This window comes from Mus musculus, chromosome 11, assembly GCF_000001635.26.
Source record: "Mus musculus strain C57BL/6J chromosome 11, GRCm38.p6 C57BL/6J".
NCBI classification, from domain to species: Eukaryota; Metazoa; Chordata; class Mammalia; order Rodentia; family Muridae; genus Mus; species Mus musculus.
The window spans coordinates 16,495,754-16,514,001 of record NC_000077.6 but is presented as its reverse complement, the minus strand read 5'-3'; the positions used below and the strand labels follow the sequence as shown (position 1 = coordinate 16,514,001).

At 40.0% G+C, this 18,248-nt stretch overlaps 1 protein-coding gene across 3 annotated transcripts; it reads left to right on the top strand.

The window, feature by feature from the left end:
* The first annotated feature begins 5,517 nt into the window (after positions 1-5,517).
* Sec61g (SEC61, gamma subunit) lies at positions 5,518-12,364 on the top strand. 3 transcript variants are annotated; one of them, NM_011343.3, is made up of 4 exons: positions 5,518-5,898; positions 7,530-7,629; positions 9,164-9,266; positions 12,195-12,364. In NM_011343.3, the coding sequence occupies exons 1-4, from the start codon at positions 5,809-5,811 to the stop codon at positions 12,202-12,204; spliced, it is 303 nt and encodes a 100-aa protein (NP_035473.2). In that variant the 5' UTR covers positions 5,518-5,808; the 3' UTR covers positions 12,205-12,364. The 3 variants fall into 3 exon arrangements, with proteins under 3 accessions (NP_035473.2, NP_001103442.1, NP_001103441.1); NM_001109972.1 differs by having other exon boundaries at positions 5,518-5,902; NM_001109971.1 differs by having other exon boundaries at positions 5,518-5,923.
* The last annotated feature ends 5,884 nt before the right edge of the window (positions 12,365-18,248 follow it).

Below are 18,248 nucleotides of genomic sequence, written 5' to 3'. Positions count from 1 at the left end.
TCCAGAAAATCAAATAACCCAATTAAAAAATGGGGCTCAGAACTGAACAAAGAATTCTCACCTGAGGAATACTGAATGGCAGAGAAGCACCTGAAAAAATGTTCAGCATCCTTAATCATCAGGGAAATGCAAATCAAAACAACCCTGAGATTCCAGCTCACACCAGTCAGAATGGCTAAGGTCAAAAACTCAGGTGACAGCAGATGCTGGCGTGGATGTGGAGAAAGAGGAACACTCCTCCATTGTTGGTGGGATTGCAAGCTTGTACAACCACTCTGGAAATCAGTCTGGCGGTTCCTCAGAAAATTGGACATAGTACTACTGGAGGATCCCACAATACCTCTCCTGAGCATATATCTAGAAGATGTTCCATCCAGTAATTAGGACACATGCTCCACTATGTTCATAGCAGTCTTATTTATAATAGCCAGAAGCTGGAAAGAACCCAGATGCCCCTCAACAGAGGAATGGATACATAAAATGTGGTACATTTACACAATGGAGTACTACTCAGCTATTAAAAAGAATGAATTTATGAAATTCCTAGTCAAATGGATGGAACTGGAGGGCATCATCCTGAGTGAGGTAACCCAATCACAAAGGAACTCACACAATATGTACTTACTGAGAAGTGGATATTAGCCCAGAAACTTAGGATACCCAAGATATAAGATACAACTTGCAAAACACATGAAACTGAAGAAGAACGAAGACCAAAGTGTGGACACATTGCCCCTTCTTAGAATAGTGAACAAAACACCCATGGAAGGAGTTACAGAGACAAAGTTTGGAGCTGTGATGAAAGGATGGACCATCTAGAGACTGCCATATCCGGGGATCCATCCCATAATCAGCTTCCAAATGCTGACACCATTGCATACACTAGCAAGATTTTGCTGAAAGGACCCAGATATAGCTCTCTCTTGTGAGACTATGCCGGGGCCTAGCAAACACAGAAGTGGATGCTCACAGTCAGCTATTGGATGGACCACAGGGCCCCCAATGGAGGAGCTAGAGAAAGTACCCAAGGAGCTAAAGGGATCTGCAATCCTATAGGTGGAACAACAATATGAACTAACCAGTACCCCCCTGGTGCTCATGTCTCTAGCTGCATATGAATCAGAAAATGGCCTAGTTGGCCGTCAGTGGAAAGAGAGGCCCATTAGTCGTGCAAACTTTATATGCCTCAGTACAGGGAAACGACAGGGCCAAGAAGTGGGAGTGGGTGGATGGGGGATTGGTAGGGCAGCGTGTGGGGGACTTTTGGGATAGCATTGGAAATGTAAATGAAATAAAAAAGAAAAGAAAAGAAAGTGGTCTCTCTCTAGTCTATATTGACCTATATAATATCTATTTCAAGAGTTTGCACAAATTTCCTATAAATGTCTAAATGCTTTGAGTGCTTGGTTGTTGTTGTTTTTTTAAGACAGTGTTTCTTTTGGTAGTCCTTGATGTCATGGAACTCTCTTTGTAGACCAGGCTGGCCTGGAACTCGCAGAGATCCAACTGCCTCTGCCTCTTGGGTGCTGGGATTAATGGTAGGCACCACTACCCTGGCAAAACACTACATATTTTGTGTGTATGGCTTAGCGACCATATTATTTCTATGGCTGCACTCTGTTCCAAGAAAATAAATGGGACTGCATACAAATTACACAGTTCCATCATTTCAAGAAATCGTTCTTGGTCATGATGTATTATGTTTGCTGTACATAGCTGGATTCTATCCATTAGCAGGCCAGGGTTGCTTGAATCTAGACATATCTGGAAGAGTGGGGATTAGGTTAAAGTATTTGTAGTGCTGATTTCAAGCCCTGAGTTGGAATGGGCTCCCTTATCTTTGTTGGCTCTGAGTGTGTCCTCCAGGATTTCTTCCCTGGTATGAATGAAAACCAGTTCACTAGTCCAACACTTTTAGTTATAAATTAAGAATTCAACTTCATTAATGTGTCTATATCTTGTTACAAAAATTTATTAACTAACATTTACATATTAAACTGAAACACACATTGCACATTAGTGTTCATTCTCTGCGTACTTCTACATGGTCCAACAAATACAACATATGTCAGCACTGAAATGACATCCAGAAGTTCCAACTGAACTGGCAGTCTCCTGCGCTCCACCATTCCCTCCTTTCTATAGCCCAGGACACTCCTGACTAGCTGCTGATCTTTTTCTGTCCTTCACAGTTTTCCTTTTGTAGAGTATTGTATGCATGGAATCAAAGGTTACATAGACTTCTCAGATTGGCTTCTTGTAATTAGTAATCTGACCTTAACTTCATGACTTTTCACGTGGATCACTCACTAGTTTCTTTTGGTACAATCTTGATTTGTCCAGCCTATTTAAGCACACAGCTATTGAAGTATATTGTTTTTCTCTATGTCATGGCAATTAAGAAAGAAAAGCTAATAAAATAGCTATAGGTTTCTGTGTAAACATGGCATTTTCTATTGTTGGAGGGTAGTATGGAGAACTGTCCTGGTTGGTTTTTGTCAACTTTACTTAAACCTAGACATATCTGAGAAGACAAAACTACAATTGAGACTATGTCCCAAACAGCCCATATAATTGGCCTATTGGTAAGCCTGTGGGACATTTTCTTAAATAGTGACTGATAGTTCCAGCTGATTGTGGGTGTTGCCACCCCTATAAAGGGCCTAGGGTATATAAGAAAACACATTGAACAAGCCATATGGATCAAACCTATAAGCAGTGTTCCTCCATGGCTCCTGCTTCATTTCCTGTCTTGGTATTGTTGCCCTGCTTGAGTTCCTGCCCTGACTTCTCTCAGAGATGGACTACTACTTGGAAATGGAAGATGACATAGATCCCTTCCCTCCTTAAGTTGCTTTCGGGCGTGATGTAAACACAGCAATAGAGAACTTAGCTAAGACAAGGATTATGGGTACCTTTGGTAAGGAATTTCCAGTTTGTCTCCCAAAGTGGCTTTATCATTTATCTTCCTACAAGCAAAGTGATCCCCTTTAACCTTGCATCCTTGTGGAAACTTGATGCTGTCTATGTTTTGTTTTGTTTTTCACCCTATTGCTGGGTATATACTCAACAGAATTCCAAAAAACACCACGTCTGTGCTTTCATGCTTATACAGCTCTTCTTGTGGCAGCAAAGATATGGAGTCACCCAAAGTATCTACCAACAGAAGAATGGTTGTAAAATATGATATGAATGTACAATAGAATTACATTCATAAAGAGTAAAATTCTATCACATGGGAAAACACTGAAGACCCTGGAGTGTGGCAAGTTTAATACAATCTCTCATATGGAATCTAGTAAACTTGATCTCACTGAAGCTAGTAAACTCGTTACTGGAAGAGAAAAAAATATGATGTTGTCAAAGTACATAATATTAGGTAGGAGAAATTTCTAAAATGTGTCTTAGGATACGTTGTAGCTCAGTGTTATACTAATTGTCTAGCATGCACACAGCTCTGGGTTCAACCCCTAACACCACAAATAAGCAAGCAAGTAAGCAATAACAACAATCACATAAATATGGGGGCAAATGAGAAGTAAATACAGGAAATCCCTCCTCTTTGAGTAAGTTTACTGAGTAAGAGGTAGTAGGCAACCCACAGGTCAGAAACAAGATATCATTTCATAAGACTTATATCAGTGGCTCCTCAGCCTGCGGCCACCTGTGGAACTCAGAACAACCGTGTGAATCATTGAAACCTGAGCAGAAGAATAGAAGAATACTACCAGAACTGTCTAAAAGAAAAGGAGACAGAGTCACATGGCATTCACTGGGCTGAAAACCTGGTGAGAACCAACCAAAGTTTACACAGGGAACTGTCACACAGATGCAAAGCAATGCATACACAGGATCCTAGGAAAAATGCACACATAGACTCTGGAAAAGGACAGGATGAACTCTCAGGGTAACCTGGGTTACTAGGTGGGAGGGTAACTGTCTTAGTCAGGGTTTCTTTTTTTTTTTTTTTTTTTGGTTTTTTGAGACAGGGTTTCTCTTTATAGCTCTGGCTGTCCTGGAGCTCACTTTGTAGACCAGGCTGGCCTCGAACTCAGAAATCCGCCTGCCTCTGCCTCCCGAGTGCTGGGATTAAAGACGTGCGCCACCATGCCCAGCTTTAGTCAGGGTTTCTATTGCTGCACAAACATCATGACCACGAAGCAAGTTGGGGAGGAAAGGGTTTAATCAGCTTGCACTTCCATACTGTTGTTCATCACTGAAGAAGTCAGGACTGGAACTCAAGCAGGTCAGGGAGCAGGAGCTGATGCAGAGGCCATGGAGAGGCCAATCATTCTTATTGATTTGCTTCCCCTGGCTTGCTCAGCTTGCTTTCTCATAGAACACAAGACTACCAGCCCAGAGATGACACCTCCCACAAGGGGCCTTTCCCCCTTGATCACTAATTGAGAAAATACCCCACAGCTGGATCTCATGGAGGCATTTCCTCAACTGAAGCTCCTTTCTCTGTGATTACTCCAGCTGTGTCAAGTTGACACAAAAACCCAGCCAGTAAGTAACCTAATTTGGATAATCCTTCACAGTATGCTAGAAGTTTGTCACCTATATTTAGCTGCCCTGTTTTAGTGGTTTTAAAAATCATATTTTTTTGTTTTACTCAGTTCCACTTCTCCTGAATTCTTATGGATTCTGTGTTTCTTTAAACATCATTAATATATGAATCACTCTCCTGTTTTATCTTTTTGCAGTGTTTAATCCTGGGCTTGAATGTGTATATATATATTTGTTTTGTTTTGAGACGTTTTTCATATAACCCAAGCTGTCCTTCAAATTTCTATGTAGCTAAGGGTGACCTGGAACATCTACACACCTCCTATTCTCAAGTGATAGATTTATAGATGCGTACTTATACTGAAACAACCACGAAAAACATAAGAATGTTATAATACAGTAGCTGCATTAACCCCTTTTATATCCAAAGGCCAAGTTATGCCAGATTGACAGTTGTCACTTCCCAATATATGGCTGCAAGCTGAGTTAAAAAAAGAAACTCTAATTGCTCATTTTGAATATACAAAAACAACTCCTTCAAATAGCAAAGAACTAATGTTTCAAGGTAGTGCTTCATGACACTTGCAAACCTGCTGTATCTTTTTTAGTGATTGGAAGAAAATTTTTATAGGTCTTTTAGATACTAATGGTAGAATTATGGTTTGTGCTCCATATGAAAGCAAAGTATTGTAATCTGTTTCACAGTACTTGCCCGAGGTTGCACGTGAAATGAAGTAAAAACTCTTCAAAGCCTACTGATAGAGCCAATCAAGATTATCCAAGCAACAAATCTTAACTCAGAAATGTCAAATGTATTGCACTCAGAGACTGTTAGTACCAGCAGTACATCTAATTCCTCATTGGGGACAAGAAAGTTCTAGGTAGGCGGTCTTAATTCCCTCTATATTCCCATGAATAATAAGCAGAAAGTCATTTTCCGGGAATGGAGAATAGTTTGAATTAGGTCGTTCATACTGAGATGTTTGTTTCATTTTTGATCAGTGACATTATTTGCATGCGCAGCGGGGAGACTCATAGCTGTAGCGCAGACACTCACTCACTAACTAACTAGCGACACTTCGTGGATTTACGTTGAGGCTGCTGGAGAGGCTGCTGGAGAGGCTGCGCCCGAGACCGGGAGGCGAACAATCGGGAACCAAGATCCCACACCGCCCGCCCGTTCAGCTGGAGAGACCCGAATCGCTCAGGTCGGCCTCTGCTCGGGAAGCCGGGAGAAACACACGTAGCACTGCGCCGGCGTAGTGACGTCTCTGCGTGAAGAGCCAATTGAAAGGAGGAATGGGCGGGCTGTGGGTTGCCAGCTTCCGGTTCCGTTGGGCTCGGTTCTCTCCTGAGCTACGTGTCTCTACGCTCTCAATCCGCCATCCAGTAAGTAAGGATTTTCTCATGAGTGGTAGGTAGGGGAAAGCTGGTCTAGGGTTCATGGCACAAAGGGGCCGCGGGATGGGAGGCCAGGGACACGGAGGGACCAGGGGAGGTGAAGAAACTGGAGGTACGAGCGTCCGGTGGGATGATTGGGGCCGGGATCTAAGTGGGCGCGAGATGAGCGGGCCTGGGGGTCGTGGAGATCAAAGGAACCCCCGGGGAAAGGGGCGGCGAAGGGGCCACGGGCTGGGGTCACGAGGACGTCCTTGATAAGCCTGGAGGCCAGGAGCTGGACCTGGAAGCTGCAGAACTGTGGACAAGTTGGCTGAGCCGGGTCGCTGATGGACAGGTGGACAGAGAGCCATTCATTTATGAAAAGGGCAAAATCCAGGCACAGGTTCTACCTACGTAGCCTCAGATGGAATTAGCCAGTCAAGACCTCTAAGGAGGAGGGTTTCCAAAAGTTCACGAACTCAGAGCTTAGCGTCTGGATCTAGGGTTCAGCCTTCTCCCTGAACATCCCCTGCCTGAACATCCTCACACTGTTGGTGAACTCATTGTCTCTTGTGGCTTCCAGAGCCTGATGCTTTGAACCTCTTGTGAAGTTGTGTTCAGGTGTCGAAATTTAAAGTAAAAGTGTTTGATCAGTAGTCAGCATCGAGAAGTCTTAGTGGACTCGTGCTCTCCTCTAACAGCGAGTGCAGTGGTTGGTCTAGTGGTTTTAGGGCTGTTGGATTTGAAGAACAGCTAAATGAAACACCGAGAAAACAGGCGTCCCTTTGCTTTCTGTATCAGGCTGTGAATTGATTTCTTAGTGTGTACCTTAAGTGGTTCAGCTATTTGTCCACTGTTCACGGCTTAAAACTGGGACCCAGCAGGGCTTCTATTTTCTAGCTAGAGAGTGTAATTATCATCTGACTTCTAAGACCTGGAAATGGAGTACAAATACTGTGGCTCCGTTACCAGTGGCTCTCAGAGTCGTTGTATTCTTAATAGAGTTTCAAAAGAACCTCAAAATATTCAAACCTAAACATTTAGCTGAAGGCTTTGCAGAATCTGAATCTTGCCAATTTTTGTTGTTTGGAATATTCATCTGTCTGCCCACCCCAAGAAATCTACTTTTACTTAAATATATTATATGGGCATGACTTCCAGCAACTTGATTGGAGTGTACTCTTGCCTCCATTTTAGGCTCTTGTTACACCATAGTTGGAACTTGTTGTAGTAGATCCTAAGTTTTCAATAGTTTGAACTTTAAAAAGTAGTATTAAGCGTAACTATTTTTTGGTTTCTTAGCCGGAATAGTTAGATGAATGTAGTTGATAGGAAAGGGGGCTGTTATTGCTTAATCTTGTAATGAGAGAATCCTTTAATGAGTGTATGATCCTTTGCCAGGGAGGATAACAACATTGGTAAGATCAGTGCTCGCTTGTTTGAGTCTCGTGCTTTCTTGTATATCATAAAACCACTCTAAATTTAGGCTTGGAAGAACTTTTTTCTTTATGAACTTGGAAGAGCTTTTTTCTTTATGAATTGAATTCAGGACTGTGCTGCCTCTGTGTATAACTCAATAAGTCCTAATATGTGAGAGAATACTACTGAGTGTGTTGTTTTTGCTTTTATTTTTTAAACAGACAAACATGGATCAGGTAATGCAGTTTGTGGAGCCCAGCCGGCAGTTTGTAAAGGACTCAATTCGGCTGGTTAAAAGATGCACCAAACCCGACAGAAAAGGTAATACTATCTTGGTCTTGAGAGTGAGATAAAACACTAAATCTCTGCAGGCCTGGAAGTCAGCTCAATGATGGAGCGCTTGCTTAGCACACTGTTAAAAGGAACATTGCACTGCTGCCACTATCGTGGCCCTGTCTTTATGTCCTTCTTAGCAAGCTGCTTAAAGCTTTTCTTTATGATATGAGATTATTCAGGCCTTATCATACATACCATATTTAAGTTAGTTGTAGTGTAGTGCCTTCCATATTTCTAGTGTGTGAAAACTTGGTCAGCTTCCCTGCTCTGCTCGCGAGTCAATAAAACCTCAACATGAAGTTAATGCAGTAGTTATTATACCCTACAAAGTAACGATACTTTCTTATGTCAAAGTTTCATAGGTGTGCTAGATTTGTCTACTTTAATTTGTGAATTGGTTGGGTTAGAATTTAAGGCAGACTCTTATAATAGAGTCACATACTCTCTTAGGGTTAGTTCTCTGCGATGAACAACCATGACCAAAGGCTATTTGGAGGTGAATGGGTTTATTTGGCTTATGTATCTTGAATCCCGGTCCACTGAAGGAAGCCAAGGGAGAAACTGAATCTGGACAGGAACCTAGAAGCAGGAGCTGATGCAGAGGCCATGGAGGAATGCTGTTTATTTGCTTGCTCCTCACGGTTTGTTCAGCCTACTTTCTTATAGAACCCAGGGCGTACCACAATGGGCTGGGTCCTCTCTCCACAATCATGAATTGAGAAAATGCCCTACAGGCTTGTCTGACTACAGCTGGATGTTAAGCATTTTTCAGTTGGGTTTTTTCTCTCAAATGACTAGCTTATTTCAAGTTGATATAAAACTAGCCAGCACACATTGATTATGTAAATACAATAATTGATACTGACCCTTATTCTCACGCAGCTGGGGTCTGTCAGGGAAGGCCATCCAATCATTACAGTAATCATTTTAATTCTGCCTTGGTGGAGGTATGAAGGAAGAGAATGAGGAGATCTGGGTATCGCATACTAGTTGAACTAGGTGAGGTGGTCAGAGAACGTGTCCTTAGGAGATAGAATAGGACTGAAATACACCAGAGTTGAAATCTTTCTGAAAAACTGCTCTTCTTAATGTGAATTTGCAGTTCTTATGTTTTATTTTACCATGGTACTAAAGACAATTAGTTGTCTATACTATACCCAAAAGCTATAGCTTTATTGTTTAATCAATGTTACAGTTTAAAAAATATTGCGAACCACTACTTCGGTTGACTTCAATTCTTTTTTTTTTTCTTTTTCTTTTTGTGTTTTTGTCACTGAAGAATAAATACTTATGGTGTTTTTTGATGAACTCATTTCTGTTTCTGTTCCCTCTACATATCAGCATAGTATGGGATTTAAAAACCCATAAGTCAACATTTATATTATTAGTACTCCAACTTTGTGTTTTTAAAATGATGTGCCTACTAATCTGTATGCTGGTATCTTTATTACTGATAGCTCTCCTTCATACTTTCTATGACTGACAGAAGCTAATTGCAAACTTTGTGTTTTAAATTCAGAATTCCAGAAGATTGCCATGGCTACAGCTATAGGATTTGCTATCATGGGATTCATTGGCTTCTTCGTGAAACTGATCCATATACCCATTAATAACATTATTGTGTAAGTCACCTTATAAAATAGACTGTCTAGCGATGACTGCAAATGAAACCACTTCAGTTGGAGATTAATCTGTTCTATTAATGTACAGACATGACTCATGATGTTGTGCTGCTGTTGTGTATCTAATACCTTTAAAAGGCTCTTGTATCTAATACCATTGTTATAGGAACCATGTCAGCTTTTTAGTATACTTTAATACTAATTTACTTTAAAATTAAAGGCACAGTGTAGCACTGTCAACTCCTCAGTGACAGAGCAGACTCATGACAAGTCCTGTGCTTCTTGTATCTTGTTGATTCTGTAAGGTGTAGAGAGCCCGTGCTTCTTCTAAGCATCACCATTGTAGTAGAAATCGGACAGCAGATTGCCTGCATCTTTCTTTGTTGTTTAGTAACCAACATAGCCCTGGGTAACTTAATTACCCATTGTGCGAGAGGATGGTAGTTCTTATTTGGGGTATGTTAGAGATTACTTCTGAAGTGAGCTGCCTCCAGTGGATGCTAGGAACTGAATCCCTGTCCTCTGCAAGAGTGTGCTTGTAACGTCCGAGCCAGCACTCTCATTTCTTCTATAGTCTATCATTTTGTAGTTATAATATATCAATCTCCTCTCCCGTTTTGAATTAATAATACTGACTTTATGGGTGGTAAAGTTCAAATCTACTTTAAAAAACTCCTTAATTACGTCTCTTTAGTATTAGGTATTTTATCACTAGTACGGGTAGAGTTGGTTTTTGCATAGCATGTGGCTAAATTCATATCGTTAGATGTGTTTAAACAAAAGTAACACATAGTGATATTTTTGAATAATAAAGAGTTGTAGAGTTAGGATGGGCATACTTGATATGTGCCTAAGGTGCTCTAGCTTTAGGGTAGAGAGTTAGGAGCAGGAAGATTGCTCCAAGTGCAAGGTCACATGAGACCATGCATCAAAACAAACCAGAACAATAGGAAAGCCGAGGGAAGTGAGTCATTGAATCTTCTCATTTGTGCTACTGATGAGAAATGTCACAGAGAAACCTCATTTGTGTTACTGATGAGAAGTGCCAGCTTTGGAGTTGTGGAGTCTCAGAGAGATTTCTGACCAGTTGCCTTCTCCGTGGGAAAGAAGCGCAGTAGCTCTTCCGGTCGGTGTTTGGGCTCCTCTTGCCTCACAGTACAGCCACAGCCAGGCAACTTAAGTTTATCAAGGTTTTTTAATGACAAGAGTTTGTTTTCCGAGATGATGTCCTTCATTTTGTCCTCCAGAACAACAAAATAAGTCTTTGGTTTCGTTTTTTGTTTTGGACGCAGTAGTTTTTCCTCCAAGCATTCACTTACTTATTAGCAGATACTTTTATCTTTCCTGACAGACTTGAGTGTACTTGGGTAACACTTTGATGTGTGCTTCTGCCACCTCAAGATTGTGGATTTGGTGGCCGCTCTTACTTATCTGCATGTAGACGTTGTGTTTTTCTGTTTTTGCCACCCCTCCCCCAGATTGTTTTATTTCTAAACTATATTTCAAAATAAACATTTTCCAGGTGATCAAATTCTAATAATACAAAATAATGATTGTTTTTCTTTATGACACTGAATATTGTGGTTTATAGGAAAATGACCTGGTGAATATTGTATATCAGGTGCTCTTCTGCCATAGTCTTTGAGCTGCTATAACAGGGTAATTTGGAGATAATAGAAATTTATTTTTCATTGTTTTAGAAACTGAAATGCAAGTTCCAATAGTATGTACCCTATCTTGTGAGGGTCTGATCTTGATACACACACAGGCACATAAACACAGACACGCACACACTCGAGGGCGGGAGAAGAGGAGAGAAGAGAGAGAGAGATTGGTATGTGGGTGTTTAGAACACTGGATAAATATTAGTTGAATTAACTAAATGATTTGAATTCTTTATCCTTTTCTAATAAAGATGTAGATGATGATAATAGCCAGCCTTTGCTGAGACCTTATTCTGTTATTGTTGAATGTGAGTCAACTCATTTAGTCCTCAGGAAGAAACTGAGGTACAGAGAGAATGAATAACTTGAGTGGCTCACAGGTGCTAGAGCAACATGGGAAACGTGTTGGATGCCAGCTACTTGGAAAATGTATCTTGTACTTAAAACACTATTTCGTTGTTTTACAATTTATCTACCATTTAATATTTTGTTTTTTCTCATACTGAAAGCCAAATAAAACAGGGTTTTAGTGGTGGTGGGGTGAAAGAAAACACACTTTCCATGTCACAGCATGATAACTGTAGAACTGAAAGAAAATTTTTTAGGTGCTTGAAACAATGTAAACCAAAGAAGATGGAAAGAGAAATATACCCACAAACTCCTCACTAGATTGACTTGAAATCCCCCCCTTTTTTTTCTCATGATTTTTTGGGGGTGATTTTTGTCTTTTTGGTTTTGTTTTACAATGGTCAAAATTAGTGTGCACAATGCTGTAATTCAGAGGAAGCATATAGTGCTATGCTTTTAAATGTAGGTGGTCTTCTGTAGAGATGTTTTGTTTTCATTGTGCTTAAACCATATTTGTGGATCTCCCTGATGGTCTGCTGGTTGAGGAGAGAGGTGTCATCTTTTTCTCTCTTTTAAACTGGTTTCTTACTTGCATGTCATGTAAAGTTGAAAACTTCATGTGTAATTAATGCATTTTGTTATGTTTAGAAGGACATGTCAGACTGTTTCAAAATGACATTTCTTAAAGCACATGAGTGTTAAAATATACCTGCCCCAGAAGCCACCCATCATCAAGGACCTTTTTAACTTCAGATTTTAATTTAGTGTTATACTTTTATAAAAAAATATTCTTTTATACTGTTGTGGAATAAAGTTAGGTGGTGTTCTCTTGAAAATGTGTTTGATTTCATAAAATCACAGCATGTTGCATTTCAAATGATATGCTTAAACGTGACTGCTTTTCTTTCTCTTGCAGGGGTGGCTGAGTCCTTCTCATCATGGGACGAGTGAGCCAGAGCGGGGGAAAGGGCATGAAGTAAAGCGTTGCCTGAATGCTGTGTGGTGTTTTGTTTCTTCCTCCTTCCTATGAGGTTTTCTACTTCTCAATTAAAATAATTTCAAAATAAACACTTTTTCCATAACAGACATTTATCAAATTTTAGTAAAAGATGATACTAGTTTTTTTTTTTTTATTCCCTTGAGGTTTTTTGGTTTGAAGGAAAAAATTACAACAATTGCTGAAACATTGTAAATTCAGATGCTTTTCTGCCTTAGACTGTTTGGACAGCTATAACTCGAAGCTGAGTAGTTTGTAGGGAGAGGATTCCCTTTTCACATCCTGAGAGCCATGAAAGCCAAGTGTAGCAGTGCCAGCAGGTTCAGGGGATGCTGGGAACATGGTCTCAGGGCTTCAAAGAGTGGCCTAGGATGCTAAAGGACAAGGAGATGTACGAAGAGGCTTTAATAGTGGCCATAATCCCTCAGGTAAGGAGGACCCTGTGTGACCCAATCACCCAAATACCCGCTCTCATAGCTGGAGATTAAATATCCCTGGAACGTTAGAACAACACATTAAAATCATAGGTAGCATTTTCTGAGATGTTCTGCTGTAGTAGAAACAGTGGGTAAATGATGGGAAAGATCGTGAAACCATTACTTTTGAGGTAGGATAGTGATTTTGTCCACATTGCACTTAAATTGTAGACAGATAATGCAGCAGTTGAGGTGATATTTGAAGCAGCTTTCTGAAAATCTGGTTAAAGTCTGGAAGTGAACGTCTTTCCCCACAAAGTGCTAACCAGTCACACCTCCGTGAATATCACCGTTCTGAGTTTATTGATTCTGAATTTGTTTTTTGTCTACTCATCAGCACACATGGTGACAGAACTTTAAGTCTGTGTTTTGTATTGCTAGTGTTATGGCACGTATTGATGAACTTACTAAAAACTTAAGAGTTCTGAACATTGGGAACAGTGTTCAGGTTCCAGCATCCTGCAAAGGACTTGTTGCCAACTCATACTTTGATTGTGCCTGAGAGAGCAGGAAATGGACAGCTAGCAGCTGCAAGCTGCTTAGTAATTGTCTGGGCCTACCACTCAACTCTGTCGCACTGGGGATACATCCAAGTATAGGAAATAATCCGATTTTCTCTTTTTGGATCCTTCATTTTTTTTTTAAGTCATTGTGATTATAACTGATAGTATGATTTTGAAATGTTTCCAGTGTTTGAATCGTGAATGAAGCGTCGTCCTTGGAATTGAAGATGCAGCAAATCATTGGCTATCCCTACCTTGAGGATACTATAAAACTACACGTTTCATATAATTCCTTAGAGGTTAAAAATGTATGGATACAAATATATATTTACCAGTATATCTGTATATATTTACAAACGTGTAAACACCTACTGGAGGATTTATACATGTTCAGAACATCAATATATTTTGTTGGAGGATAGAGTTGAGTGAGCTTTAATTTTTTGTTGTTAAAGGAGAAATGTGTCATATTGATGAGCTTGATATGACTGATTTCTGACACAAATACAGGAGTAACCTAAGTATTTTCTACACAACATGTAAATTCAGAGTTCAACAAGAACTCTTATAATAATCTAATAATAATCTTCATAAGAAGACTTGGTAAACTGGTTTAATCTCTATTGGTTTTCTACTTATTTACTTATTTTGATGTGTTTTCTACCATCTTGCCTAAATATTTTATTTTTGCTGTCTGCAAAAAGGTAGAAGATAGGCATTTTGACTCATTTACCACTTTATCCCAAATGTTTAGAGTTGGTGTCTGCACATAGAAGCCACCTAACAAACATAATGGAATGAAATTGAAGTTTAGACATTCCTTATAACTATTAATTAGGGTTCTCTAGAGTAACAGCACTTATAGAAGGAATGAATCAATGAATCTATCTGTCCATCCATCCAAGGAGGGTTATTAGAATGATTTACACACTGTATGTAGTCCAGCTAATCCAACAATGGAGGGAAGGTCCAAGGATCTGGTAGTTCAGTCCTCAAGGCTGATTCTTAGCTCACCTGCAATATCTGGTGAAATTCTGGAGAAGCCGGCTCTGATGCCAATGAAGGGCTGGAGCTGCCAGTGAGGCAAAAGCAAGTAGAGCAAAAACTTCCTTCTTCCAATCAGAAGGTGTGGCCCAGATTAAAGGTCCATTTTCTTAGCTCAAAAGACTGGGATTAAAGATGTCTTTCTGCACCAAAGATGTGGGTATAGAAGTAGATCTTCCCACTTCAAGTCAAAGCAAAAACCTCCCACAGTTGTGCCCCACTTTAGTGTTTTTGTTAATTCCAAATATAGTCAAGTTGACAACCAAGAGTTGCCATACATACACCATGAAAGGTGATACTTCAGGCCTATTACAGTATCTGGCAATAAATAGTCCTATTGGGCTTTGAGTGGTCTCTAAGCACTTGTCAGTTCAGGACCTCCTTGCAGGGACTGGCTTGCCGCACATTGGTTGTTTTCACAGCTTTCCTTAAACATGAAGTAAGACTATCCCAACTCCTTTATTTATCCTTCATGTCTCTGAAGCAAGAACCATGTGGGCAACCCTCCCAGGTTTTGTCTTCTGCTTGGATGGAAGCCTGGCCCCACTGAATCACATTTGCAGCAGCTTTTATTTGTTGTTGTTTGGCTTTGGGGCTTTGGGGCAGGAGTGGGGGTGGGGTGGGAGGGTGGGGGGGGTGGGGGGGAGGGGGTGAAAGGGAAAATTCTTAAGCTTTTTTCATTCACAAATTGGAGGCTTAGCTGGGTGGAAGCTTCCTCTAAGGGTACACTCCCTACTCCTTTATCCTATTGCTGACTCAGCTCCCCCTTTACTCATTCAGCAAGAGCCCTGGCTCCATCATTAAATTTCCCTTTGTTCCTTTTCTCCTCAAACTTTTTTTTTTGGGGGGGGGGGGCTGCTGGTTGGTTTTTTGTTTTGTACCATTTGCTCTTTTTCACCAAAGATAGACCTGCAAAAGAGAGACTGCTAATAATCACAAGGCAGATTCAAAATAAGGTTTATATTCTTCACCAAAGAAATCTCTTTTGTTGTGGATAGCCCTGGGGCTAATTATATTTGATGTTAATTCCATTCTCCTGTGAGGGGCTTCTAAAACGGAATGAGTCAGCACTCAGGTGATTTCCTTTAAACCTGCTTCCCACCTTAATTTGTAAAATAAAGGAGAGCTGATGATTGGGCAGATAAAGGGAAGGTGGAGTGGAAGGTGGAGATGGAGAAGGAGAAAATGGAAGAGGGAGAGGACTTAGAGGAGGAGGAGGAGGAGGAAGAAAAGCTGAGCACATGGCCTGGAGAAACCTCAAGTTCTAATGAGTCTCAGAGATGTGGAAGATGGTAGTGTAGATGTAGATCTGCCCAATCTAGGGGCACGGCATGTAATCATATTAACTGAGTCGTGTTTTCATTGCCAGGGCATATTTGGGTTGGTAATTTACCGAAACATTCATTACTTTTCAAATTCCTAATTCTTCTCAAACAGGTCTACCAACTGAGGACGGAGTTTAACATAACCTATGTGGATCATGCTCTTTCAAGTGTGTGTGTGTGTGTGAATTTTGCTTATTGCTCCTTTGCTGAAATTGTTTTTGGCTAGAAGAGTTTTCTTGAAGAATCTATAAGATCTTTTCTATTTAATAGGGTATAACTTGACATCTCCCCTTTCTGTTTTTATCACTTAATTTCTCTCTCGTTTTTTTTCTGCTCTGGTTAAGGCTTCAACGACTTAGTTCAAGTTGAGTAGTGCCCTTCTTTTGCTCCATTTTATAAGAAATATTCTTCCCCCGATTTAGAAAAATGTTGGCTTAGGCTTGTCATATATACCCTAGGTTATATTGAGATAATGTTTCTTGTGTAGGTATCTTAGGCGTTTTTTTTTTTTCTTTCATCTATTGATAGGATTCTGTGCATTCTATCCTTGAGTCAGCCTGTTAATGTGATATATTAGATTTATGAATTTATGAACATGTAACAAACATTGTTTTTGAGATAAGCTCTCTTACTGTGGTGGTTTGAATAAGAATGGCCCCTATGGGCTCATATATTTGTATGCATAATCACCAGGGAATGGCACTATTTAAGGATTGGAAGAATTGGCTTTGTTGGATGAAGTGTGTCACTGGGAATGGGCTTGGAGGTTTCAAAAAGTTACATCAGGCCCAGCATAGATCAGGATGTAAAACTCAGCTATTTGTCCAGCACCATGTTTGCCTTTATGTTGCCTGTTTCCCACCACGATGATAATGGGCTAACCTCTAAAACTGTAAGTCAGTCTACAATTAAATACTTTCTCTTGTAAGAGTTGCCTTGGTCATGCTGTTTCTTCACAGCAATAGAACGATGCCTGAGATATCCTGAAACTCACTATAGACCAGGCTGGACTAGAACTGAAATAGATCCATCTGCCGCTGGAATTAAAGGTGTGAGCAATCATGCCTAGCCATGCAAACAGTCTTGTCTCTGTACTGTAGCCAACTTAATCATTCTGAATTAACATTTGATAATGTGATTCTTTATTCAGCTTGCTAGTATTTAATTGAGAAGTTTTGTACCTTTGGGGACATTAGTGCTTTGTCATCATTAATGTCTGGTAGCGTTCATCAATGCATCTCTGAGCTGGAGCTCCTTGAATTAGACTTTACTACCATCCAGTGTCATTATGTGTGAAGTTAGCAGATTGGTTAAGTTGCTAGTATCCTTTTGGATTATTCTTTGTAAGTCAAACTGGAATTTATTTATAAAAAAGGTTTCAGTGTATTGAAACACAGATATAAAGTATGCCCTAATGATCTGAGTTTCATTAAGAGCTGCTCTGTGTCTAATTTTATTAACTTAGGTCTTTTCTTTAGATTAAGTGTTTGCCAATTTAAAACATGTTTTGCCAATTTCTTTAATCATCCCTTCATCACTTAGTAAATGTGTTGTTTTGTTCCTGAGGATTTAAAGTTCTCAGATTCAGTAGAATTCGTCCATACCTTTCCATCCCAAGTTATAGGATCTCCTTTACTAATTAATGCCCTCACTTTAACAACTGAGACTGGGACTTGGAATTTTGTAGTAATTCAGTCAATTTCATGTGAGGTCTTTGGTTTGATTTTCCACAACTTGAGCTCTGAGAAAATTTTCTCCCAGGGCACAATTAGAAACTTTCAGGCCATTTCAGTGCACCTAGAGTCAGTCACTTTTCTCACTGAGTTCATTGCTGTCTTTGACTGTATTTTGAGATGCTAGGGTATAATTAGTTTTATCATGGAGCTCGTTCTTTTTCTCTGTCTGTATATCTGAAGATGAGCACCCATCCAGCAGCTTCATTCTTTTCTACAAATTTTATGTACAGTCACCAAATCTGTTGCCTTGTTCAACTGATCAGTCAGGATGATCAGATGAATTTGTCTTAAGGTGGTAAAATAATTGCCACCATGGGCTTTCAGTATTTTTCATGTTCCTGGGCAAAAGCTACTTTGGATTCAGTAATTAAGAGAGGCTTCATTAACTGTCAGTCTTGTTAAATTGGATAATCAAATCCAAATACTTGAAAAATTAATCCTTATATGTCTCTTACTCTAAAACCACGTCTGGTACCAACATCTGTATTAGAGCTCTCTGGAGGAACAGGCCTGCTCATAGTACTTTCCTTGATGAATTTCACATTTTTCATGTTATTCTGCTTTTCTTACTGTTAATGTAAATGAACAGAGGGCTGTATCCATACTATAGCTTGAGCACTGTGCTCTCCTGCAGTTACCCTTGCCATGTAACTTAGTCCATTACCTTTCAACTCCACTTCACTACATTTCTCAAGACATGGGCAGGAGATAGCTGTATTCTTTACGAGAAGAACCCAATGGCTTATAGCCCAGTTCTTTATAGACGTCTTGTTGCCCTCTGAAATCTCATTAAACTGGCTTCTGCTGTTTGCTTTTCTCAGTATTGTCTTCCAAGCTTGCACCAGAATTGGTCATTTAGCTCTGTTTATAGTATTTTTAGTGTAAGTAT